The 27,521-nt window shown below is 33.7% G+C and overlaps 4 protein-coding genes and 4 pseudogenes across 6 annotated transcripts in view; 3 read left to right on the top strand and 5 right to left on the bottom strand.

Moving 5' to 3' along the window:
• LOC125823765 (small ubiquitin-related modifier 1-like) overlaps positions 1–27,521 on the top strand; it is a 498,077-nt gene that overhangs the window by 91,322 nt on the left and 379,234 nt on the right. The gene's annotated exons all lie outside the window — the stretch shown is intronic.
• Positions 1–27,521, bottom strand: part of LOC125823741 (ABC transporter I family member 6, chloroplastic) — a 377,846-nt gene that overhangs the window by 306,725 nt on the left and 43,600 nt on the right. The gene's annotated exons all lie outside the window — the stretch shown is intronic.
• On the bottom strand, positions 6,604–8,546 carry LOC125823591 (uncharacterized; annotated as a pseudogene).
• LOC125823754 (uncharacterized) lies at positions 11,562–12,157 on the bottom strand (annotated as a pseudogene).
• On the bottom strand, positions 15,085–17,941 carry LOC125823590 (uncharacterized; annotated as a pseudogene).
• Positions 18,370–19,361, bottom strand: LOC125823589 (uncharacterized; annotated as a pseudogene).
• LOC125823588 (receptor-like protein 35) lies at positions 22,880–23,803 on the top strand. Its single transcript, XM_049502943.1, has one exon. It carries the CDS (start codon positions 22,880–22,882, stop codon positions 23,801–23,803), a length of 924 nt encoding a protein of 307 aa, XP_049358900.1.
• LOC125823587 (receptor kinase-like protein Xa21) lies at positions 23,868–26,344 on the top strand. The gene is made up of 2 exons (XM_049502942.1): positions 23,868–25,856; positions 25,995–26,344. Exons 1-2 carry the CDS (start codon positions 24,047–24,049, stop codon positions 26,342–26,344), a joined length of 2,160 nt encoding a protein of 719 aa, XP_049358899.1. The 5' UTR covers positions 23,868–24,046.

Below are 27,521 nucleotides of genomic sequence, written 5' to 3'. Positions count from 1 at the left end.
AACTTATTTCACATGACGAATATAAAATCCACTTGCAGGGTTTTCACGTGAAAACTTATAAGTAACCATAAAAGGGTGTCTTCAACTTGGGACCGAGATACGGTTCTATCAACTAATTGTTATTTCACTAATGTAATTTGTCATTATCTAATCTATTAGGAATTTATTGACTCATCAAAAAGTCTCGCCTTTTAATAGATTAAAATAATAAAATAAATTACATAGATCATAATAATTATATCAAGATTAAGAGTATAAGTACATGTAGTGGACTAGAGAATTTATTTATAAATATTCAAAACATAAATAAATGTCTCTAATTGGTCCGTTCAATACATACAAAATGTACTAGCACAAGAAGTTGGAATTTAACCATTCTCATAATTAAGATCAAATTATATTTAATCTTGTGCTACGATCATCAAGATATTTGTCCTACTTCATCTTTGATCGTGAACATAAATTTATAACTTATATGCACCGACAATTTTAATCTTCCGCGTATGAGTTAGAATACTCCATACACAAAATTGTCTACTATATAAGCAATAGACACACATATATACACAATGATCTATTTAGACAAAGATTTTATTATATTAAATAAATAACATAAAAAATCTTTACAAGGGATTAAATAAAAATTACTATAACACAATTACATGGGTAATAGTATATCCCAACAATCTCCCACTTAGACTTATAACCATGCATTCAAAATTTTAACACCCATTTCTTCCACATGCTTATCAAAAGTTTTCTGAGGTAAGCCTTTTGTAAATGGGTCCGCCAAATTGTTCTTCGATTCAATCTTCAATACTCTCACATCACCCCTTTGAGTTATATCACGAATCAAATGATATTTCCTCTCAATGTGCTTACTCCTTTTATGGCTTTGCGGTTCTTTCAAGTTAGCAATTGCACCACTATTATCACAATAAAGTGTGATTGGTGCTTCAACCGAAGGAACCACTCCAAATTCTTTCAGGAAGTTTCTGAGCCAAACAACCTCCTTGGCCGCCTCAGAGGCAGCTACATATTCAACTTCCATGGTGGAATCAACAACACAAGATTGCTTGATATTCCTCCATATTTCGGCTCCACCTCCCAGAGTAAATACATATCCTGAGGTTGACTTTCTTGAATCTCTATCTGACTGGAAATTTGAAATTGTATACCCAATAGGTACAATATTTCCAGGATGGAAAACAAGCATGTAATTTCTAGTCCTTTTCAAGTACTTGATTATATGCTTAACTGCTGTCTAATGTTCTTTCCCAGGATTAGACTGAAATCTACTAACCATGCCAACAACAAAGCAGATATCCGGTCTAGTACATAACATAGCATACGTGAGACACCTTACTAAGGTTGGCAAACGGACAGGACCAGATCAACATGACCGGTTTTACCGGAACCGGTCCTCGTTACCGGATTTCGTTACCGGAACCGGGTTTACCGGAAATTTCCAAAGGTTCCGTCCGGTCCCTTAGTTACCGGATTGGAACCGGTTTGGACCGGACCGGAACCGGTTCTTACCGGATCATTGTGTACCGGTAATTTTTTTTATTTTTTTATTAACTTTAATTATTATATAATATTATATTATTAATTAATAAAATTATATTATTAAAAAACTTCAATTTAAAACTTTAAACTTTAAAGTTTCAATTGAATTTAAGTTTAAACTTTAAAGTTTAAAATTGACTTTAAATTTAAAAGTTTATATTGAATTTAAAGTTTAAAATTGACTTTAAAGTTTAAAGTTTATATTGAATTTAAAGTTTAAACCTTAAAATTCAATTTTATATTAAAGTTTAAACTAATATTAAAATAGTTGAAAATTAAATTTCTAAAATGACTTGGATTAAATATAAGAGACTATTTTAAAAGAAAATTAAGGCGAATAGCCGTATATTTATTCAAATAAATAAATTGTACAATACAAATATTAGAAAGAGACAAAGAGTACATAATCTAGGTATTGAATATTAATTATTGTACTAACAATTGAAACTTTTTTTAAAATCTTTTCGTAAATTTTGTATCATTTCAAAAGAAACATTTTTTGGAACTTGTATTTGTCGTCCTTCTTCCATTGCTTCCATACCATCATCACTATTATCACCAAATATTTCATCTATTTCGTCTTCTATTTGCCTATTTAATTGTGGTAGTCCGGTATTTCTTCTTTCGGCATTGACCCAATCTCGAAACAACACTGATATTTCCAAACTATCATTTGCTAATGAATATCGATGATCTCCAATCATAAATCTCGCCGCACTAAAGGCTTGCTCCGAAGCGACCGATGATGCTTGAATCGCTAGCACATCTCAAACAATCCTAGCAAGGGTCGGAAATTGATTTTCACGATTCTTCCACCATACTAATATTGGAGCTTGAAGTTGTCCTTCTTCATGCCTAATCTTTTTCCGTGTCTGATTGAAATATAAATCAAAATCATTATTAGTAGATGATTCAAGCTCAAGATAATCATCCATCCAATCATCCGTATCATCGCTTCTAGGTTTACAAGATGGAGGTTCAACTATTGGAATATTTTTTTCTATAGATTTATATGTATTATATAACTCTCTAGCTTTTATATATATGCTACTTTTACAATCTTCAACACTAGGAGTTTCATCATCTTTAATTTCTAAATTTGCATAAATCTTTTCAACCATTCTTTCAACACCTTTTAATTTGTAATTTGGGTTGAAAGTAGTAGCAGTCAAATAGATTTGAGGAATAGGGAAAAAATATTTTTTGAATTTTTCAATCATAAAAGCAAGGGAATCTTCAAATCGATCTTTTCCTTTATATTTTGCAAATTCAGATGAAATAGCACAAATATTTACTAAAATAGAAGAAATAGTTGGATAATATTGACCAGAAGTAGCATTTGTTGCTTTATAAAAAACACTTAAAAATTCAATAAGTTCTTTTGTATTTTCCCAATCTTCATAGCCAATTCTCAAATTCGGGTCCGCATTATGAGCATTAAAAACTAATTGTACCGGCTCTTGATAAATATAAGCAACTTGAAGCATTTCAAATAATGAATTCCATCTAGTGCATACTTCTTTTGGAACTTTTCTATATTCAAGTCCACATTCTTTACAACAATTTTTAAATTCTGTAATTCTAGCTTTTATTTTAGCTTTAAAAATCCAATTACAAGCAAGTCTAATTTTTTCACAAGAAATTCCAAATTGAGAAATACCATCTTTTACTATCAATTATACACATGTGCGGCACACTTAATATGAAAAGAATAATTATCAATTGGACAAAGTCTACATTTTAAATAATCAATTGCTTTTAAATTATTAAAAGCATTATCTAAAGTGACACTCATTATTTTATCACATATTCCATAAAATTGTAAAATATAGCCTATTTTTGTTGCTATAAGCACCGGTTTTAGTTTCTTCAACATTTTTATATTCTAATATTCGTTTTTGCATCTTCCATTCATGGTCAATCCAATGGAAAGTAATTGTAAAATAATCATTACCATTAGGACTACGTCCCATATCAGAAGTAATAGGTAATCTACTATCATAATAAACAAATAAACAACGAAGAAATGACAATATTCTTTTTGATATTTAAAAAGATCACTTTTAATTGTACTTCTTGGAATACCTTCATAATCTGGGTTATACAATTCCCGAATATACTGAATTAAACCAGGATGTGAAGGAAATGAAAAAGGCAAACCACAAACAACAACCATTTTAGCTAATTTTCTACGATCTTTTTCTTTACTATATGTGCGGTGTGTGCTTCGGCTTGCCGGGTTAGTCATATTTAATACACTTTGAACCATATTAGAACCTCCAACTCCCATAGAATTTCCAGGTATGTGTATTCAATTTCTATTAGCCCTTTCTATATCATCTAGGCGAGCAAATTCATTATTACACTTTCTCAAATGTGTTCTTAGTCGTTCCGTTCCCCTTGTGTACCCGTAGTTACATGTTTCATGATCAATTTACATTTCGTGCAAGTAACAGTAGTTTTTTCCTTATTTTGTACCAAAAATTCCCATACTAAAGATTTTTTAACACGTACAGCGGTCTTTGAAAAAGTAGGTAAAGAGGGGACTTCATCTTGTTCTGGTAATTCGGTAGCCGGACTAGTAAGGGTAGGGGTCTCATCATCTTCCTCATTTATTTCTACTTTCTCATCTAATTCTTCCTCAAAATTAGTAAAACATCTATTTAAAGTTTCATGATCTACTTCATTTTCAGAATTAAATTCAATAGGTCGTGAGTCTCGTGTAAAAGAAGTTTCATCAACATGAGTATAATCATTAGTATTAATTCTAAATCTAGGAGGTGACACGTTTTTAGAATTAGAACTACTTCCTCCTCCCCTATTATTTTTTCTTTCCGACATTGGTCTTTTACCACTATATTTTTCCAAATTCATGTTCAAGTTTAAAATAATTAATATTATGAAAAACAAGCAAAGATAATATAACAAAAAAAAATAACTTAATTAATAAAAAAATAAAAATTAAAGTTGGAATGAATGTACCGAACATCTACATAAAAGTAGACGTATAACCAAAGCCGGAATTGAGAGATGCCAATTGAAGCTTCCGATTTACTTCAAATAAATCTCCGAAATTCGAACTCCAAGTCAATATCACAAAATAATAATTATGAATTTATGAGAGATTGAAAATTAAGAGATTTTATAAGATATTAATGAAATAGTTTGTGAATTTGTGATTTAAATGAAAAAATATGGGTATATTTATAGTGTTAAGGGGTAGAGAGGGGTGGGGGGCTGTTTGGAGCAATTTTGGGCCCCAACCCAACGGCTAAAAGGGCCCAACGGCTCTATAACGTTCAACATTTTTAAAAAAAAAATAAAAAAATTAAAAAAAATTAAATTGATCATTGAACCGGACCGGAACCGGTTCTTACCGAACCAGATCAACCGGATAAAAATCCAGGTTCCATTTCGGTACCGGTTCTAGTACCTATAGGTTCCTTATCGGTTCAACCGGTACGGGAGCTAGACTGGAACCGGATCGGACCGGACAAAAACCGGTCCAATTGCCAGCCTTATTCCCTACAATAGATGCATAAGGGACAACTTTCACTCTCTCTATCTCATCAATTGTTTTGGGCGACTGATCCTTTGATAAAGTAATTCCATGTCTAAAAGGAAGAAATCCCTTTTTGGAATTTTGCATGTTAAACCTTACAAGAATAGTATCAATGTAAAGCGCTTGAGACAGGCCTAAGTTTATGATCTCGCATAGGCTTGATCCCAAGGATATGAGCTGTTTCTCCCAAGTCTTTCATATCAAAATGCGATGACAGTCATTCCTTAACTGAATTCAACATGCTCACATTATTTACTATAAGCAAAATGTCATCAACATACAGAATTAAAAATGCTACTCTGTTTCCTTCCCATTTTTTATAGATGCATGATTCATTTTCAAATTGATAAAAATCAAAAGTTTTAATCGACTTGTCAAAACAAATATTCCATGCTCTAGATGCTTGTTTTAATCCATAAATGAATCTCTTAAGTTTACACAACATGTGTTCATTGCCACTTTCTATGAAACCTTCTGGTTGTGCCATATAGATGCATCCATCAAGACTTCCATTTAGAAAAGCCGTCTTGACATCCATTTGCCAAATCTCATAATTGTAATGAGCAGCAATGGACAAGAGAATCCTAATGGATTTAAGCATAGCTACCGACAAAAAAATTTCCTCAGAATTAATTCCTTCTTTTTGAGTAAACCCTTTCGCAACAAGCCTAGCCTTAAAAGTTTTCACTCTTCCATCCACACCTCTGTTTTTCTTGAAGATCCACTTACAACCAATAGGTTTGACATCCACAGGTGGTTCTACAAGATCCCAGACTTGATAAGAGTACAAAGACTCCATTTCATATTTCATAGCAACAATCAACATTTCAGCATCTTTATCATGTAGTGCTTCAGCGTAATTCAATGGTTCTGTATTAGGCTCTTCAGGGATTCTATCATATGATTCTCCCAAGAGCATAAACCTTTCAGGCTATCTAATAACTCTCCCACTACGACGAATAGCCACTACATGATTTGCTACTTCTTGAACTAAATCCTGAATATCCTGAACAACCTGAACATTTTCCTCCACAGCCGCAGGCTGCTAGACATTGCTCCCACTACTTTGAGGTAGTGAAATATCTTGAGTTTGCTCTAAGGCAACCTCATGTGCAATTTCTTGCCTATTGACATGTCTCCCACTACGTGGTCGTAAATGAATGTCAACAACTGTGTGTGGAATTTGTTCTGTCGATTCATTACTCGTTATTCTTTTGGACAGTTCCTGTAACATAAGTTTACTTCTAGGAACATGGTTCATTAAATAGTCATGTTCTAGAAACTTGGTATTTGTTGAGACAATTACCTTTTGTTCCTTAAGACAGTAAAATAAAACCTCCTTTAGTGCCTTTTGGATATCCAATAAAAATGCATACTTCTGTTCTAGATTCCAACTTATCTATTTTTCCTTTTAGCACATGAGCTGGACAATCCCAAACTCGAATATGCCGTAGGCTAGGCTTTCGCCCATTTCACAATTCAGATAGGGTTAAAGGTACAGATTTCGAAGGAACCAAATTCAGAATATAATTTGCAGTTTCTAAGCCATATCCCCAAAAGCTAAAAGGCAAATCAGAATAACTTAACATTGATCTAACCATTTCCAAAAGAGTTCTATTTCTACGTTCTGCCACACCGTTTTGTTGAGGTGTTCCTGGGGAAGAATATTGAGAAGTAATTCTTGATTCTGAAAAGTACTTAATGAATTCTGCAGAAAGGTATTCACCACCATGATCAGATAGTAATGTTTGGATATGTTTACCATGCCGCTTTTCCGTTTCAATCTTAAATTTTTTGAATTTTTCAAAGCATTCAGATTTACAGCGCAACAAATAAATGTATCCATATTTGGAGTAATCATCTGTGAAAATCACAAAATACTCAAAACCACCTCTTGCTTGTATATTCATAGGGCCACACAAATCAGAGTGAATTAATTCTAACTTATTCCTGACTCAATTTCCTTTAGAAGGGAAATGTCTCTGTGTCATTTTACCTTCTAAACAGGATTCACAGGTTGGTTATGCCTCCAATTTCAATGAACTCAAAGGTTCATCTGTAACCAACCGTGAAATCCTATTTATATTAATATGACATAGACGTAAGTGCCATAAATAAGTTGGTCTCAATTGAGAAATACGTTTTCTTTTATTCGAAACAGCAATGTTATTTAGTGTAGTTTGTTGAAGCATGTTATGGAAAATTTCAAACACAAATAAATCATGTATTTTGGGAGCACTAATGATAAAAAGGTTATTATACTTAATAACAACAGAGTTATTCGCAAAGTGAATTTAATAACCATCATCCATTAGTTTAGAATTAGACAATAAATTCCTTCTTATAGAAGGAACATATAAAACATTATTCAAAACTAAAAGTCTGGAACTACACTAAATAAAAATGAAATTATTCCAGCAGCTAAGACTGGTGCCGACTCCCTATTCGCTTGAAAAACACTAACTTCATCCTTATTTAGCCGCCACGTTTCTTGAAACCCCTACAAAGAAGTGCAGATATGATCAATGGCTCCCGAATCTACAGCCCATAATTGGGTAGAAACAACCGCTGAACAGGTTTCAACGACATTTAAAAAAGAGTTACCTTTGTTTTTCATCTTAGCCTAAAAGTTGGGGCATTGCTTTTTATAGTGTCCAGGCTGCTTACAATGAAAGCACTTGCCTTTTGGGTTAGACACACCACCCTTAGAACCTCTGGGTGTCACCGCATGGCGGGGATTTTTCTTTTTCTTCTGGAATTTTACTGGTTTTGAAGAGGACGGCCCAGCCTTGTCAACCAGGAATGCCGTAGAAGCTTGCTGCTTAATTATAGTCTCTGCCGCTAGCAGCTCATTCAACAATTTCAGTAAAGACATGTTCATCTTATTCATATTATAGTTTAAGCGAAACTGTTCAAAACTGTCCGGCAAAGTCTGAAAGATTATCTCAACTTGAGATTCCTTACCAATCTCAGCACCAAGTATCTCCAGCTCATTCAAGTAACTCATCAACTTCAACACATGTTCACTGATGGAAGATCCTTCAACCATTTTTGTGGTCAAAAGGGATTTCATGGCAGTCTGTTTTGCAGCACGATTCTGCTCACCAAACATATCCTTAAGAGATGCGAGCATATCGTAAGCAGATATCATAGACTGATGCTGATGCTGGAAGACATTTGCCATTGAGGCAAGAATGTAACATCTTCCCATCTTATCAGCCTTAACATATTTGTCATAGGCTTGGAATTCCCCATCAGTAGGATCTGCTGATTTGATAGGACATTCCTCAACCAATACAAATTTATAACCCTAAAAAATTAGGACAGTATCTAAATTTCGTTTCCAATCAACATAGTTTGGACCGTCAAGTTTTTTTTGATTCAAGATTGAGGACATGGGATTGAAGTGAGACATAGTTAATCTGAGAGAGATAAAATAGATTATTAAGTATACTTGCTATATTTTTAAAAAAAAACACTACAAGACTCATATAATCATGTTTATAAACAGTTAGATTCGATAGGGAAACTTAACTATTCAAGCAAATATATGAGCATGTTTAAATATAGTAGCAGTTAAGCAAAACAAGTCCAACTTAGTTAGAGAGTATTTTGTTAAGTATAACAAGGTATATATGTATATAGCTTATGTCTCTTGTTCTTTGATTTAACATGTAACTTAGTTGGAAAGTTTTAAACAAGTAATAAAAAAAAAAAGACATACCAAAACAGTAGCAAAATATTCAAGTATATCCGATGGGGAAGAGGACCTAAGTCAACATATAAACTCATATATTTACTGTAAAATACATTTATAAGTGTTAGGGATGAACCCTTACGCCACTGGATTACTAAAAATAATTTTTAAGTTTTTAAATTTTTTTTTTTCGACAACAGAGAAATAGCCAAAAACCCATCAAAACAACTCCGAATGGACAAAAAAAGTCCTCTGTCACAGCTGGGTAGTGATTACTGCTCATTGCGCCGTTTCCAATTAACCAACCAATGTTGAGGCCAATCGGAGTTCGTGAGAAAAAAACATATTTGCCAGGCCAATGGCATGTTGTCCGTTTTCAAATTATTATTTTTCACAGTACTTTAATAAATATTAAGAATCCAGACAATATTTAAAAGACTTAAAAACCTTACTCTAAAACTATTAATTCAAGGAACATGAATCATGAATTTGTTTTACAAGATCTGAATTATAAACAATAATCAATAATACATGGAATATTTTGTTTTCAAACTCGAATTATAAACGTGATTTAATTCAATCTCATCGTTGAACAGAACATCAAACCATCAATTGATAAACATAAATTAACATATTTATGAAACAGCGAATTCATATATTAAACAGTAACGCATCATGATATAGACATTCAATCAATCATTAATTATCTTATTACATTATTTAGTATATGTAAGAAGACTAGTGTTATCATTTGTTCATTTAGTGCTTCGGTGTAATTCAATGGTTCTGTATTAGGATCTTCAGGGATTTTATCATATGATTCTCCTAAGAGCGTAAACCTTCTCAGGCATTCTAATAACTCTCCCACTACGACGAATATCCACTACATGATTTGCTACTTCTTGAACTAAATCCTAAATATCCTGAACATTTTCCTCCACAGCCGCATGCTGCTGGACATTGCTCCCACTACTTTGAGGTAGTGAAATATCTTGAGTTTGTTCTAGGGCAACCTCCTGCGTGGCCTCAGGTGCAATTTCTTTCCCATTGACATGTCTCCCACTACGTGGTCGTAAAGGAATGTCAACAACTCTGTGTGGAATTTGTTCTATCGATTCATTACTCATTATTCTTTTGGACAGTTCCTGTAACACAAGTTTACTTCTAGGAACATGGTTCATTAAATAGTCTTGTTCTAGAAACTGGACATTTGTTGAGATAATTACCTTTTGTTCTTTAGGACAATAAAATAAACATCCTTTAGTGCCTTTTGGATATCCAATAAAAATGCATACTTCTATTCTAGATTCCAACATATCTGTTTTTCCTTTTAGCACATGAGCTGGACAACCCCAAACTCGAAGATGCCGTAGGCTAGGCTTTCGCCCATTCCACAATTCGGAAGGGGTTAAAGGTACATATTTCAAAGGAACAAATTCAGAATATATTTTGAAATTTCTAAGGTATATCCCCAAAAGCTAAAAGGCAAATCATAATAACTTAACATTGATCTAACCATTTCCAAAAGAGTTCTATTTCTACGTTCTACCACACCGTTCTGTTGAGGTCTTCTTGGGGCAGAATATTGAGAGGTAATTCCTGATTCTGATATGTACTTAATGAATTCTGCAGAGAGGTATTCACCACCATGATCAGATCGTAATGTTTGGATATTTTTACCATGTTGCTTTTCCATTTCAATCTTAAATTCTTTGAATTTTTCAAAGCATTCAGATTTACGGCGCAACAAAAAGTGTATCCATATTTGGAGTAATCATATGTGAAAGTCAAAAAATACTCAAAACCACCTCTTGCTAGTATATTCATAGCACCACACAAATCAGAGTGAATTAATTCTAACTTATTACTGGCTCTTTTTCATTTAGAAGGGAAAGGTTTCTTTGTCATTTTACCTTCTAAACAAGATTTAAAGGTTGGTAGTGCCTCCACTTTCAATGAACTCAAAGGTCCATCTGTAACCAACCGTGAAATCCTATTTATGTTAATATGACATAGACGTAAGTGCCATAAATAAGTTGGACTCAATTGAGAAATACATTTTCTTTTATTTGAAACAACAATGTTATTTAGTGCAGTTTGTTGAAACATGTTATGAAAAATTTCAAACACAAATAAATAATGTATTTTGAGAGCACTAAGGATAAAAAGATTAGTATACTTAATAACAACAGAGTTATTCAGAAAGTGAATATCATAACTATCGTCCATTAATTTAGAAACAGACAATAAATTCCTTCTTATAGAAGGAACATATAAAACATTATTCAAAACTAAAAGTCTGGAACTACTAAATAAAAATGAAATTATTCCAACAGCTAAGACTGGTGCCGGCTCCCTATTTGCTTGAAAAACACTAACTTCATCCTTATTTAGCCGCCGCATTTCCTGAAACTCCTGCAAAGAAATGCATATATGATCAATGGCTCCCGAATCTACAACCCATAATTGGGTAGAAACAGTCGCTAAACAGGTTTCAACGACATTGAAAAAAGAGTTACCTCTGTTTTTCATCTTAACCTGAAAGTCGGGGCATTGCTTTTTATAGTGTCCAGGCTGCTTACAATGAAAGCACTTGCCTTTCGGCTTAGCCATACCACGCTTACCACCTCCGGGTGTCACAGCCTGGCGGGCATTTTTCGTTTTCTTCTAGAAATTTGTTGGTTTTGAAGAGGACATCCCAGCTTTGTCAACGAGAAATGTTGCAGGAGCTTACTATTTAATTATAGTCTCTGCCGCTTGCAACTCATTCAACAATTTTGCTAAAGACATGTCCATCTTATTCATATTATAGTTTAAGCGAAACTGTTGAAAACTGTCCGGCAAAGTCTGAAGAATCATCTCAAATTGAGATTCCTTATCAATCTCAGCACCGAGTATCTCCAACTCATTCAAGTAACTCATCCACTTCAGCACATGTTCTCTGACAGAAGATCCTTCAGCCACTTTTGTGGTCAAAAGGGATTTCATGGTAGTCTGCTTTGCAAACGATTCTGCTCACCAAACATATCCTTAAGAGATGCGAGCATATCGTAAGCAGATGTCATAGACTGATCCTGATGCTGCAAGACATTCGCCATTGAGGCAAGAATGTAGCATCTTGCCATCTCATCAATCTTAACCCAATTGTCATAGGTTTGAACTTCTTCATCAGTAGGATCTGTTGATTTGATAGGACAATCCTTTACCAATACAAATTTATAACCCTCAGAAGTTAGGACAATAGCTAAATTTCGTTTCCAATCCACATAGTTTGGACCCTCAAGTTTATTTTGATTCAAGATTGAGGACATGGGATTGAAGTGAGACATAGTTAATTTGAGAGAGATAAAATAGATCATTAAGTATACATGTTATATTATTAAAAACACACAACAAGACTCATATAATCATGCTTATAAATAGTTAGATTCGATAGGGAAACTTAACTAGTCAAGCAAATATATGAGCAAGTTTAAATATAGTAGCAGTTAAGCAAAACAAGTCCAACTCAGTTAGAGATTATTACGTTAAGTATAACAAGGTATATATGTATATAGCTTATGTCTCTTGTTCATTGATTCAACAATATGTAACTTAGTTGGAAAGTTTTAAACAAGTTATCAAAACAAAAGACATACCAAAACAATATCAAAATATACAAGTTTATCCTATAGGGAAGAGGACCTAAGTCAACATATAAACTCATATATTTACTGTAAAATACATTTATAACTGTTAAGGATGAACCCTACCGCCACTGGATTACTAAAAACTCTTTTTGAATTTTTTTTAAATATTTTTTCAAAAATGGAGGAATTGCCAAGACCCAATCAAAACGACTCTGAATGGCCAAAAAAAGCCCTCGATCACAAATAAGTAGTGAGTATTACTCACTGGGACAATTCCACTCAACCAACCAAAGTTGAGGCCAATCGGAGTTCGTCAGAAAAAAATAGACTGGACAGGCCAATGGCATGTTGTCCGATTACATTTTTTTTTCACAACACTTTAATAAATATTCAAAATCCAGAATATATTTAAAAAACTTAAAAACCTTACTCTAAATCTATTAATTCAAGGAACATGAATCATGAATTCGTTTTACAAGATTTAAATTATGAACAATAATCAATAATACATGAAACATTTTGCTTACAAACTCAAAATATAAACAATGATTTGTTTCAATCTCATCATTGAACAGAACATCAAATCATGAATTCATAAACAGAAATTAACTTATTTTTGAAACAACAAATTGATATATTAAACAGTAACGCATCATGACATAGACATTCAATCAATCATGAGTTATCTTATTACATTATTTAGTATATGTAAGAAGACTCGTGATATCATTTGTTCATGTAGTGCTTCGGCATAATTCAATGGTTCTGTATTAGGCTCTTCAGGGATTCTATCATATGATTCTCCCAAGAGCGTAAACCTTTCAGGCTTGCTAATAACTCTCCCACTAGGATGAATAGCCACTACAGGATTTGCTACTTCTTGAATTAAATCCTGAATATCCTGAACATCCTGAACATTTTCCTCCACAGCCGCAGGCTGCTGGACATTGCTCCCACTACTTTGAGGTAGTGAAATATCTTGAGTTTGCTCTAGGGAAACCTCATGCGCAGCCTCAGGTGCAATTTCTTTCCTATTGACATGTTTTCCACTACGTGGTCATAAAGAAATGTCAACAATTGTGTGTGGAATTTGTTCTGTCTATTCATTACTCATTATTCTTTTGGACAGTTTCTGTAACATAAGTTTACTTCTAGGAACATGGTTCATTAAATAGTCTTGTTCTAGAAACTTGGCATTTGTTGAGACAATTACCTTTTGTTCCTTAGGACAGTAAAAATAAATCTCTTTTAGTGCCTTTTGGATATCCAATAAAAATGCATCTGTTCTAGATTCTAACTTATCTGTTTTTCCTTTTAGTACATGAGCTGGATAACCCCAAACTCAAATATGCCGTACGCTAGGCTTTCACCTATTCCACAAATCGGATGGGGTTAAAGGTACATATTTCAAAGGAACAAATTCAGAATATAATTTGCAGTTTCTAAGGCATATAACCAAAAGCTAAAAGGCAAATCAGAATAACTTAACATTGATCTAACCATTTCCAAAAGAGTTCTATTTCTACGTTCTACCACACCGTTTTGTTGAGGTGTTCCTGGGGTAGAATATTGAGAAGTAATTCCTAATTCTGATAACTACTAAATGAATTCTGCAGAAATGTATTCACCAGCACAATCAGATCGTAATGTTTGGATATGTTCACCATGTCGCTTTTCCGTTTCAATCTTAAATTCTTTGAATTTTTCAAAGCATTCAGAGTTACGGCGCAACAAATAAATGTATCCATATTTGGAGTAATCATCTGTGAAAGTCACAAAGGACACAAAACCACCTCTTGCTTGTATATTCATAGGGCCACACAAATCAGAGTGAATTAATTCTAACTTATTACTGGCTCTATTTCCTTTTAAAGGGAAAGGTCTCTTTGTCATTTTACCTTCTAAACAGGATTCACATGTTAGTAGTGCCTCCACTTTTAATAAACTCAAAGGTCCATTTGTAACCAACCGTGAAATCCTATTTATATTAATATGACATAGATGTAAGTGCCATAAATAAGTTGGACTCAATTCAGAAATACGTTTTCTTTTATTCGAAACAACAATGTTATTTAGTGCAGTTTGTTAAAGCATGTTATGGAAAATTTCAAACACAAATAAATCATGTATTTTGGGAGCACTAAGGATAAAAAGGTTATTATACTTAATAACATCGGAGTTATTCGCAAAGTGAATATCATAACCATCATCCATTAGTTTAGAAACAGACAATAAATTCCTTCTTATAGAAGGAATATATAAAACATTATTCAAAACTAAAAGTATGGAACTACTAAATGAAAACGAAATTATTCCAACAGGTAAGACTGGTGCCAGCTCCCTATTCGCTTGAAAACACTAACTTCATCCTTATTTAGCGGCCGCATTTCCTGAAACCCCTGCAAAGAAGTGCAGATATGATCAGTGGCTCCCGAATCTACATGCCATAATTGGGTAGAAACAACCGCTAAATAGGTTTTAACGACATTTAAGAAAGAGTTACCTTTAAATTTCATCTTAGCCTGAAAGTCGGGGCATTGCTTTTTATAGTGTCCAGGCTTCTTACAAAGAAAGCACTTGCCTTTTGGCTTAGCCACACCACCCTTAGCACCACCGAGTGTCACAGCCTAGCGGGGCTTTTTCTGTTTCTTCTGGAATTTTGCTGGTTTTGAAGAGGACGGCCCAGCCTTGTCAACCAGGAATGCCGTAGGAGCTTGCTGCTTAATTATAGTCTCTGCCGGTTGCAGCTCATTCACCAATTTCGCTAAAGACATGTCCATCTTATTCATATTATAGTTTAAGAGAAACTGTTGAAAACTGTCCGATAAAGTCTGAAGGATCATCTCAACTTGAGATTCCTTATCAATCTCAGCACCAAGTATCTCCAGCTCATTCAAGTAACTCATCAACTCTGACAGAAGATCCTTCAGCCATTTTTTGTGGTCAAAAGGGGTTTCATGGCAATCTGCTTTCAAGCACGATTTTGCTCACCAATCATCTCCTTAAGAGATGCGAGCATATCGTAAGCAGATGTCATAGACTGATGTTGATGCTGCAAGACATTTGCCATTGAGGCAAGACTGTAGCATCTTCCCATCTCATCACCCTTAATCTATTTGTCATAGGCTTGGACTTTCTCATCAGTAGGATCTGCCGATTTGATAGGACATTCCTCAACAAATAAAAATTTAGAACCCTCAGAAGTTAGGACAATATCTAAATTTTGTTTACAATCAACATAGTTTGGACCGTCAAGTTTATTTTGATTCAAGATTGAGGACAGGGAATTGAAGTGAGACATAGTTAATTTGAGAGAGAAAAAATAGATCATTAAGTATACATGCTATATTATTAAAAACACACAACAAGATTCATATAATCATGCTTATAAACAGTTAGATTCGATAGGGAAACTTAACTATTCAAGGAAATAATGAGCATGTTTAAATATAGTAGCAGTTAAGCAAAACAATTCCAACTTAGTTAGAGAGTATTACGTTAAGTATAACAAGGTATATATGTATATAGCTTATGTCTCTTGTTCTTTGATTCAACATGTAACTTAGTTGGAAAGTTTTAAACAAGTAATCAAAACAAAAGACATACCAAAACAATATCAAAATATACAAGTTTATCCGATTGGGAAGAGGACCTAAGTCAACATATAAACTCATATATTTACTGTAAAATACATTTATAAGTGTTAGGGATGAACTCTTATGCCACAGGATTAATAAAAACAATTTTTAATTTTTTTTAATTGTTAGAAAATAGAGAAATGGCCAAAAACCCATCAAAACAACTTCGAATGGCCAAAAACATCCCTCAGTCACAGCTAAGCAGTGTGTATTGCTCACTGGGCCGTTTCCAATCAACCAACCAACCAAAGTTGAGGACAATCAGAGTTCATAAAAAAAAACAGACTTGCCAGGCCAATGGCAAGCTTTCCGTTTTCAAATTATTATTTTTCACAGTACTTCAATAAATATTCAGAATTCAGACAATATTTAAAAAACTTAAACACCTTACTCTAAAACTATTAATTAAAGGAACACGAATCATGAATTCGTTTTACAAGATCTGAATTATGAACAATAATCAATAATACATGAAACATTCTGTTTTGAAACTAGAATTATAAACAGTGATTTATTTCAATCTCATCATTGAACAGAACATCAAATCATGAATTCATAAACAAAAATTAACTTATTTATGAAACAGTGAATTCATATATTAAATAGTAACGCATCATGATATAGACATTCAATCAATCATGAATTATCTAATTACATTATTTAGTATATGTAAGACGACTCGTGATATCATTTGTTCATGTAGTGCTTCGGCGTAATTCAATGGTTCTATATTAGGCTCTTCAGGGATTTAATCATATGATCCTCCCAAGAGTGTAAACCTTTCAGGCTTTCTAATAACTCTCCCACTACGACGAATAATCACTACATGATTTGCTACTTTTTGATTTAAATCCTGAATATCCTGAACATTTTCCTCCACAGCCACAGGCTGCTGTACATTGCTCCCACTACTTTGAGGTAGTGAAATATCTTGAGTTTGCTCTAGGGCAACCTCCTGCGCAGCCTCAGGTGCAATTTCTTTCCTATTGACATGTCTCCCACTACGTGGTCGTAAAGGAATGTCAACAACTGTGTGAAATTTCTTTTGTCGATTCATTACTCATTATTCTTTTGGACAGTTCCTGTAACACAAGTTTACTTCTAGGAACATGGTTCATTAAATAGTCTTGTTCTAGAAACTCGACATTTGTTGAGACAATTACCTTTTGTTCTTTAGGACAGTAAAATAAACCTCATTTAGTGCCTTTTGGATATCTAATAAAAATGCATACTTCTATTCTAGATTCCAACATATCTGTTTTTCCTTATAGCGCATGAGCTGGACAACCCCAAACTCAAATATGCCGTAGGCTAGGCTTTCGCCCATTCCACAATTCGGATGGGGTTAGAAGTACATATTTCAAAGGAACAAATTCATAATATAAATTGTAATTTCTAAGGTATATCCCCCAAAGCTAAAAGGCAAATCAGAATAACTTAACATTGATCTAACCATTTCCATAAGAGTTCTATTTCTACGTTCTGCCACACCGTTCTGTTGAGGTGTTCCTGGGGCTAAATATTGAGAGGTAGTTCTTGATTCTGATAAGTACTTAATGAATTCTGCAGAAAGGTATTCACCACCACAATTAGATCGTAATGTTTGGATATGTTTATCATGTTGCTTTTCCGTTTCAATCTTAAATTCTTTGAATTTTTCAAAGTATTTAGATTTACGGCGCAACAAATAAATGTATCCATATTTGGAGTAATCATATGTGAAAGTCACAAAATACTCAAAACCACCTCTTGCTTGTGTATTCATAGGGCCATAAAAATCAGAGTGAATTAATTCTAACTTATTACTGGCTCTATTTCCTTTAGAAGGGAAAGGTCTCTTTGTCATTTTACCTTCTAAACAAGATTCAAAAGTTGGTAGTGCCTCCACTTTCAATGAACTCAAAGGTCCATCTGTAACCAATCGTGAAATCCTATTTATATTAATATGACATAGACGTAAGTACCATAAATAAGTTGGACTCAATTGAGAAATACATTTTCTTTTATTCGAAACAACAATGTTATTTAGTGCAGTTTGTTGAAGCATGTTATGGAAAATTTCAAACACAAATAAATCATGTATTTTGGGAGCACTATGGATAAAAAAGTTATTATACTTAATAACATCAGAGTTATTCGCATAGTGATTATCATAACCATCATCCATTAGTTTAGAAACAAACAATAAATTCCTTCTTATAGAAGGAATATATAAAACATTATTCAAAACTAAAAGTATGGAACTACTAAATGAAAACGAAATTATTCCAACAGCTAAGACTGGTGCCAGCTCCCTATTCGCTTGAAAACACTAACTTCATCCTTATTTAGCGGCCTTATTTCCTGAAACCCCTGCAAAGAAGTGCAAATTTGATCAGTGGCTCCCGAATCTACAGCCCATAATTGGGTAGAAATATCCGCTAAACAGGTTTCAACGACATTTAAAAAAGTGTTACCTTTGTTTTTCATTTTAGCCTGAAAGTCGGGGCATTACTTTTTACAGTGTCCAGGCTGCTTACAATGAAAGCACTTGCCTTTTGGGTTAGACACACCATCCTTAGCACTCCGGGTGTCACAGTCTGGCGGGGATTTTTCTTTTTCTTCTGGATTTTTGCTTGTTTTGAAAAGGACGGCCCAACCTTGTCAACCAGGAATGCCGCAGGAGCTTGCTGCTTAATTATAGTCTCTGCCGCTTGCAGCTCATTCAACAATTTCGCTAAAGACATGTCCATCTTATTCATATTATAGTTTAAGAGAAACTGTTGAAAACTGTCCGGCAAAGTCTGAAGGATCATCTCAACTTGAGATTCCTTATCAATTTCAGCACCAAGTATCTCCAGCTCATTCAAGTAACTTATCAACTTCAACACATGTTCACTGATGGAAGATCCTTCAACCATTTTTGTGGTCAAAAGGGATTTCATGGCAGTCTGTTTTGCAGCACGATTCTGCTCACCAAACATATCCTTAAGAGATGCGAGCATATCGTAAGCAGATATCATAGACTGATGCTGATGCTGGAAGACATTTGCCATTGAGGCAAGAATGTAACATCTTCCCATCTTATCAGCCTTAACATATTTGTCATAGGCTTGGAATTCCCCATCAGTAGGATCTGCTGATTTGATAGGACATTCCTCAACCAATACAAATTTATAACCCTAAAAAATTAGGACAGTATCTAAATTTCGTTTCCAATCAACATAGTTTGGACCGTCAAGTTTTTTTTGATTCAAGATTGAGGACATGGGATTGAAGTGAGACATAGTTAATCTGAGAGAGATAAAATAGATTATTAAGTATACTTGCTATATTTTAAAAAAAAACACTACAAGACTCATATAATCATGTTTATAAACAGTTAGATTCGATAGGGAAACTTAACTATTCAAGCAAATATATGAGCATGTTTAAATATAGTAGCAGTTAAGCAAAACAAGTCCAACTTAGTTAGAGAGTATTTTGTTTAAGTATAACAAGGTATATATGTATATAGCTTATGTCTCTTGTTCATTGAATCAACATGTAACTTAGTTGGAAAGTTTTAAACAAGTAATCAAAACAAAAGACATACCAAAACAATATCAAAATATACAAGTTTATCCGAAGAGGAAGATGATCTAAGTCAACATATAAACTCATATATTTACTGTAAAATACATTTATAAGTGTTAGGGATGAACCCTTACACCACTAGATTACTAAAAATAATTTTTAATTTTTTTTTAATCTTTTGAAAATAGAGAAATGGCCAAAAACCCATCAAAACGACCCCGAATGGCAAAAAAAATCCCTCAATCACAGCTGAGCAATAAGTATTGCTCACTGGGCCGTTTCCAATCAACCAACCAAAGTTGAGGCTAATCGGAGTTCGCCAGAAAAAAAAGACTTGTCAGGCCAATGACATGCTATCCGTTTTCAATTTTTTTTTCACAGTACTTTAATAAATATTCAGAATCCAAACAATATTTAAAAGACTTAAAAACCTTACTCTAAAACTATTAATTCAAGGAACATGAATCATGAATTCATTTTATACATTCGGTTTTCAAACTCGAATTATAAACAATGATTTATTTCAATCTCATTATTGAACAGAACATCAAATCATGAATTCATAAACATAAATTAACTTATTTAAGAAACAACGAATTCATATATTAAACAGTAACGCATAATGATATAGACATTCAATCAATCATGAATTATCTTATTACATTATTTAGTATATGTAAGAAGGCTCTGATACCATTTGTTAGAATATGCACAACGGAAGCTATATTCAGGATCACAAATCTTACATGTAGACTAAACAATATAACATGAACGAATTTAGAAGAAGTCTAACCTGTTGAAACTTCTACAAAAGTCGTCTAGATGCCAAGGATCTAGAGCTACGATCTTCTCCTATTTCCTGATTGTTACTAACAAGTTACTTGTGTGGGCAAGTATTACTTGTTTTAAATGATGATTTATTTCATGCCACATCCAGCCTATTTATACTAGTTTCCAACTCAAGAATGAATAGGAAAAATCAAATAAATTTTAGCCTTAATGAGCAATCAAGAGGATCATTCAAAATGAGAATAAATTGAGATTAATACTAAAAAACGTTTTCATCTATTTAAGGCCAAACTTTTTTGTCATTAACTCAATATTTGACTCTCAAATTATTCATCCTTTAAAGAAGATCAACAATAAAATTAATTTGTCCTTCTTTTCAAACTTGGTCAATTAATCAGGCATAGTAGGGACCGTAGATATATTTAATAGAGGCTTCCAATTACGACAATAATTCTGAAATGAACTAATTAACCATATCACAATAAAGTACAAATTATTTCACTAAAAATATGTAATTGCACTCCTCGATTTAATTTCGAAATCTACCACTACATCTTATTTAACCCCCATGTTAGAATTATCGACACCAATCAATTAAATCAAATTTTATGAAAATTTAATTCATTGACTAAATTAATCCTTTATTATATTTACTTAACTTATTTCACATGACGGATATAAAATCCACCTGCAGGGTTTGCACATGAAAACTTATAAGTAACCATAAAGGGGTGTCTTCAACTCGGGACCGAGACACGGTTCTATCAACTAATTATTATTTCACTAATGTAATTTGTCATTATCTAATCTATTAGGAATTTATTGACTCATAAAAAAGTCTCCCTTTTAATAGATTAAAACAATAAAATAAATTACATAGATCATAATAATTATATCAAGATTAAGAGTATAAGTACATGTAGTGGACTAGAGAATTTATTTATAAATATTTAAAACATAAATAAATGTCTCTAATTGGTCCGTTCAATACATACAAAATGTACTAGCACAAAAAGTTGGAATTTAACCATTCTCATAATTAAGATCAAATTATATTTAATCTTGTGCTACGATCATCAAGATGTTCGTCCTACTTCATCTTTGATCGTGAACATAAATTTATAACTTATATGCACCGACAATTTTAATCTTCCGTGTATGAGTGAATACTCCATACACAAAATTGTCTACTATATAAGCAATGGACACACATATATAAACAATGATCTATTTAGACAAAGATTTTATTATATTAAACAAATAACATAAATTTTTTTACAAGGGATTAAATAAAATTTACTATAACACAATTACATGGTTAATAGTATATCCCAACAATATACTCCTCACTTTGTTATTTAGAAGTGATATACCCCTTTTTACAAAATTGGCTCACATATTCCCTATCTTTACACAAGTGACTGACATATACCCTTACTGTTACACAAATAGCTCATGTATACCGCTACCGCTACAAAAGTGGCTCATATTTAGCCTTTAATCTAATGGAATTAAAAATATAATTTTAAATGTATTTTTTTATTTTTTAGTTTAAAAAATTATGTAGGGGTATATATGATCCTTTTTATACACATTTTTTTTTACTTCTTTGATTATCATTATTTCAGTTTTTTATTCTTATTTTATTTCATTCTTTAGTGTAGAAATATGAGGAAAAAAGTGTGCATGAAAAAAAAAAAAAAAAACAGTAAGAAAATATTTAAAATTAATTATTTTTTTGATATATTGTATTTGTAAAAAATATTTGGGGTTATATATGATAAATTTTATAAGAAACTTAGTGAAAAAATAAATTTTAGCATCAAAATGATAGATCCAAATTAGCCGTTGAATAAAAAAACAAAAAAAAAAAAATGTGTGAGAAGTATCAGATATAGCTTTTCATGAATATATTTTTTTTAAATTGATTTTTTACTTCCATTAGAGGAAAATGGTATATCTAAGTCATATGTGTAACAATATGAGTATATATAAGTCACTTTTATAATGAGCGGTATATCAACTCAACTCTAAATGACAATTTTGAGGGGTATTATTAGACCATTTTCCCTTTGTATGAACACTGTGACAAAGAAAATTGTCCCCTCAGGTCCCACAAAAGAAAAATATGAGAGACTTTGAGTGCATGGTACAGGATATTTGACTATTGAGCACTTTTCAGTTTTCACCTACAATTTGTTGTTCTAAAAGTTCACATTCTCAAGTCTAAACCAAAACACACTCCATAGTAAGAAATTGACACTAATAGCTAAAAGACTTGACTGACTTTCACTAATTGATCTAAACCAAACAACACTCCTAGTGTAATGTATAGAATGAATTAAATAGGTCTTCTAAACATCATTGCTTTGCATTATCAATTCTTGTTTTAGCTCAACAAGGTATATAATTAAAAGAAACCTTGTTGACATATATAGTTATGGGCAGAAGTTGCATTGTCCTCTTTGGTCTTGTAGTTTTCATTCTGCTTCATAACCAAACTTCACTTGCTACTGTTCCTAATATTAGCACTGATGAAGCTGCTCTTTTTGCACTGAAATCACACATTTCTTCTCATCCTAACAACATCTTAGAAAGCAACTGGTCTTCGTCCAGCCCGGTTTGCAGCTGGATTGGAATCACTTGCAGCTCCCGCCACCATCGAGTCTCTGCTTTAGACATTTCTAGCATGCAACTTCATGGTACCATTCCTCCACACATAGGAAACCTCTCATTTCTTGTTTCCCTCAGGATCAATTACAACGCTTTCCATGGAAATTTGCCAGCAGAGTTGGCTCATTTGAAGAGGTTGAAATTGATTAATGTTAGAAGCAATAACTTCACTGGAGCCATTCCATCATTTTTGAGTTTGTTACCAAACCTACGCATTGTGTCCCTCTGGAGCAACCAATTTTCGGGGAAAATTCCATCTTCCCTTTTCAATCTAACAAAGCTGCAAGTGTTGAGTTTGCAGAGTAATTTTCTCGTAGGAGAGATCCCTCGAGAAATTGGTGATCTTCGTTACTTGACTGTCCTAGACTTGCAATTCAATCAGCTTACTGGCCCTATACCACCATCAATATTTAACATTACGACAATGCGAGTGATTGGTCTTACCAACAACAATCTTACTGGAAAGCTTCCAACAACTATATGTGACCATCTTCCAAACTTGGAAGGGCTTCAACTCTCAAGCAACTCCTTAGATGGAGTTATTCCACCAAACCTTGAAAAATGCAGAAAGCTTCAAAGATTGTCATTGTCGTACAATGAGTTTATTGGAACTGTACCAAGAGAGCTAGCAAACTTAACGGCTCTTATAACATTATTTCTTGGACAACAACTACACTTGGAAGGTATATAGTATGATATTTCCTTACAACATTATATGTAAAATTTTCTTCCTAACTGGTAATATTTCAAACAATTGACAGGAGAGATACCTGTGGAGCTAGGTAATCTTAAGAAACTACAGACGCTGGGATTAGCCGAGAATGAGTTTACTGGTTCGGTCCCTACAAGCATTTTCAACATATCAGCACTGCAGGTCCTAATACTTTCACTAAACAAGCTTTCAGGTACTCTACCTTCAGATTTAGGTCGTGGAATGCCGAACCTAGAAGAATTTTACTGTGGAGGAAATAATCTGAGTGGTTTTATCTCTGATTCAATCTCAAATTCTTCGAGACTCAGAATGCTTGATCTCTCATTCAACAGTTTCACAGGTCCAATTCCTAAATCACTCGGTAAATTAGAATACCTTGAGGCTCTAAACTTGGGAAACAATAGTTTTATCAGCGATTCAACATTAAGCTTCCTTGCATCATTGAATAACTGTAGGAATCTAAGAAATCTCTGGTTCTATAATAATCCTTTGGATGCCATTTTTCCGGCATCTGTTGGTAATTTCTCCGATTCCTTGCACGGTTTTGAAGCAGATGGTTGTAAACTTAAGGGCATGATTCCCCGAGAAATTGGTAAACTTACTGGTTTGACAAAGATGAGTCTATCTAACAATGAGTTCACCGGATGTATTCCAAATACCATCCAAGGCATGTTGAGCCTTCAAGAACTTTACCTAGATAAAAACAAGATAGAAGGACCCATACCAGATGATATGTGCAGTTTACAGAATCTTGGTGCATTGGACTTGTCACAAAATAAATTTTCTGGTTCCGTGCCACCATGCTTAGGAAAATTTACCAGTTTGAGGATACTTCGTCTAGATTACAACATGCTGGATTCTAGATTACCAGAAAGCTTGGGGAGCCTTAAAGATCTTTTAGAATTTAGTGTTTCATCCAATTTATTAAGTGGCCAAATTCCATTTGAAATTGGTAATTTACAGGCGGCAACAATCATTGATTTGTCAAAAAATAATTTTTCTGGTAAGATTCCTAGCACTCTAGGGGGTCTAGATAAATTGATTTATCTTTCTCTGGAACATAATAGACTAGATGGGCCTATTCCAAATTCATTTGGCAAAATGTTGGCATTGGAATTCTTAGATTTGTGCTATAACAATCTTGTTGGTGAAATTCCGAAGTCATTAGAAGCTCTTGTGTCTCTCAAATACCTCAACTTTTCATTCAATAAACTAATTGGACAGATTCCCACTGGTGGTCCTTTTTCAAACGCCACAGGTCAATCCTTCTTGTCTAATGATGCACTATGTGGTGATGCCAAGTTTAATGTGACAACATGTGTCATCCAAACACCCAAGAGGAAAAAGGCTAACTTAGTTTTGTACATCAGTTTGGGTGTGGGTCTGTTACTTCTTGTATTAGCCCTTGCATATGTATTTGTAAGATTACGAAAGACAAAAAAGAATACAGGTCAAACAAATGTGTCTCCGTTAAAAGAGCATGAAAGAATTTCCTATTATGAAATTGAACAGGCAACAGAAGGATTCAACGAAACAAACTTGCTTGGTATTGGGAGTTTCAGCATGGTCTACAAAGGGATACTTAAAGATGGTACCCTTTTTGCAGCAAAGGTATTCAATGTGCAATTGGAGCGTGCATTCAGAAGTTTTGACATAGAATGTGAGATACTCCGAAACCTTCGCCATAGAAATTTGACCAAAGTCATCACCAGCTGCTCCAACCTTGATTTCAAAGCCCTAGTGTTGGAATACATGCCCAATGGGACACTTGATAAATGGTTATATTCTCATAACTTATTCTTGAACTTGTTGCAGAGATTAGATATAATGATAGATGTTGCATCTGCAATAGACTATCTCCACAATGGTCATTCAACAGCTGTGGTGCATTGCGACTTGAAGCCAAGCAATGTCTTGCTAGATCAAGAAATGGTTGGTCATGTCAGTGATTTTGGCATTTCAAAATTGTTAGGTGTGGGGGAGGCTTTTGTTCAAACAAGGACAATTGCAACCATTGGATATATTGCTCCAGGTATAGTACAACTTTTCAAAGTTTTCTCATATCGTTTAAATACTCAAAACAATTCTTCCTCCCCTAGATATAAATGGATTTTCTATGTTTTTCGCATATTCCATTTTTACTAGGAAACTTTTATAATTGTGATTTCAGAGTATGGACAAAATGGAATTGTATCCACAAGCTGTGATGTTTATAGTTTTGGCATCATGATGATGGAGATGTTCACAAGAACAAGACCAAGTGATGAAATATTTATTGGAGGCTTGACCATACAACGTTGGGTTAGTGATTCCTTTCCAGGTGAAATTCATAAGGTGGTGGATTCTAATCTGGTACAGCCAGGGGATGAGCAAATTGATGCAAAGATGCAGTGCTTGTTGTCTATCATGGAATTAGCTTTGAGCTGCACTTTCGTGACACCCGATGCAAGAATTAGTATCGAAAATGCACTTTCAACACTGAAAAAGATTAGGCTCCGGCTTGTCAGTAGTTGGCACTAGCTGGTGGAATTGGACCGGCTACTCTTGTATGCTATTTGATTAACTATGCCAGTTACATTAAACTTTCAATTTTGCTAAAGTACTTAAGTGTGTTTATTCAGGGTTGTATGAAGCAACTCGTTTCTTGATATATATGTAGTTTTAATGATATATGAAAGCCAAAATGAGAAATATATGACTAAAAAACGTAGTAATTGCCTGTGAAATCAAAGGGAAACAAACAGACAAAAAGATCTCAACAACAAAGAGAAATGGATCTCTAAATCCCTCAAGAGAATCTATAACATGAGTTAATACATCAAAATCACTTTACATGGCAAAAAAGGATAAACAGATTTATCCTTTTTCAATTCTGGTTAGTTCGACTGGAAATATGTCGAGAGAACAGGTTCTTTAAACTACCACATTTTATGGTAGAAAGCTTGGTTCTCCACTCTTGGATGATAACTTGCCAAACAAGATCTGAATAGCAACACATTGGTGTTTTATATAAAAGAGGACAGAAGTAGAGTAATTAATAATGTGATATCATGTAGGTTGCTTTCACGTGACCATTTTGATTTTGTAAACATTTTTTAGCATTTGTTACAACTAGCTAGCTTGCTGAGCTGATGACTGATTTTTGCCATATGCAGTGGTGACTTTCTTTAATTCATGTCGGATGAATAGAGTTCGTATGCAGTGGTGCCAAGAGGTGTGTGATATATATCAACCACCACAAGGGGTGTTGTGGGATAGATGAGATCCCTCCATCCTTAACTAAAGGTCTCGGGTTCAAGCGTGAAAATGGAGAAACCCTTGATAAGGAGAGATAAACCCTTACAAAGGTCCTCCAAGATGCGAATCTGGATTACTCAGGCTGGTGTGTCCTGCAGGATACTAGCTAGATGGTTATATATAAAAGAATAAAAGAGGCGTGCGTGTAATAATGTGTGATACAAGTTTATTAAAGTGTAGTTGTATTTGTAAAAAAGAAAGGGAGAAAGCATAGAAAGTTTGCACTTTCTTAACATGCCCTGAGGAACAAAGAATCTATGCATCAAAAACAGTGATATAAAAACAATACTTTTGTGTCTTTATTTTGCCAAGGTAGTAATTAATTTTGTACCATCTGACTAATGGTGGCAAAAAAATGCAAGTTCTTGTCTGTCTTAGTTGAAGATGAAGGTTAAAATAG

The sequence above is a fragment of the Solanum verrucosum genome, unplaced genomic scaffold (assembly GCF_900185275.1).
Source record: "Solanum verrucosum unplaced genomic scaffold, falcon-dt-bn FXZP01000093.1, whole genome shotgun sequence".
Lineage (NCBI taxonomy): Eukaryota > Viridiplantae > Streptophyta > Magnoliopsida > Solanales > Solanaceae > Solanum > Solanum verrucosum.
This window is presented reverse-complemented; position numbering and strand designations above follow the sequence as displayed.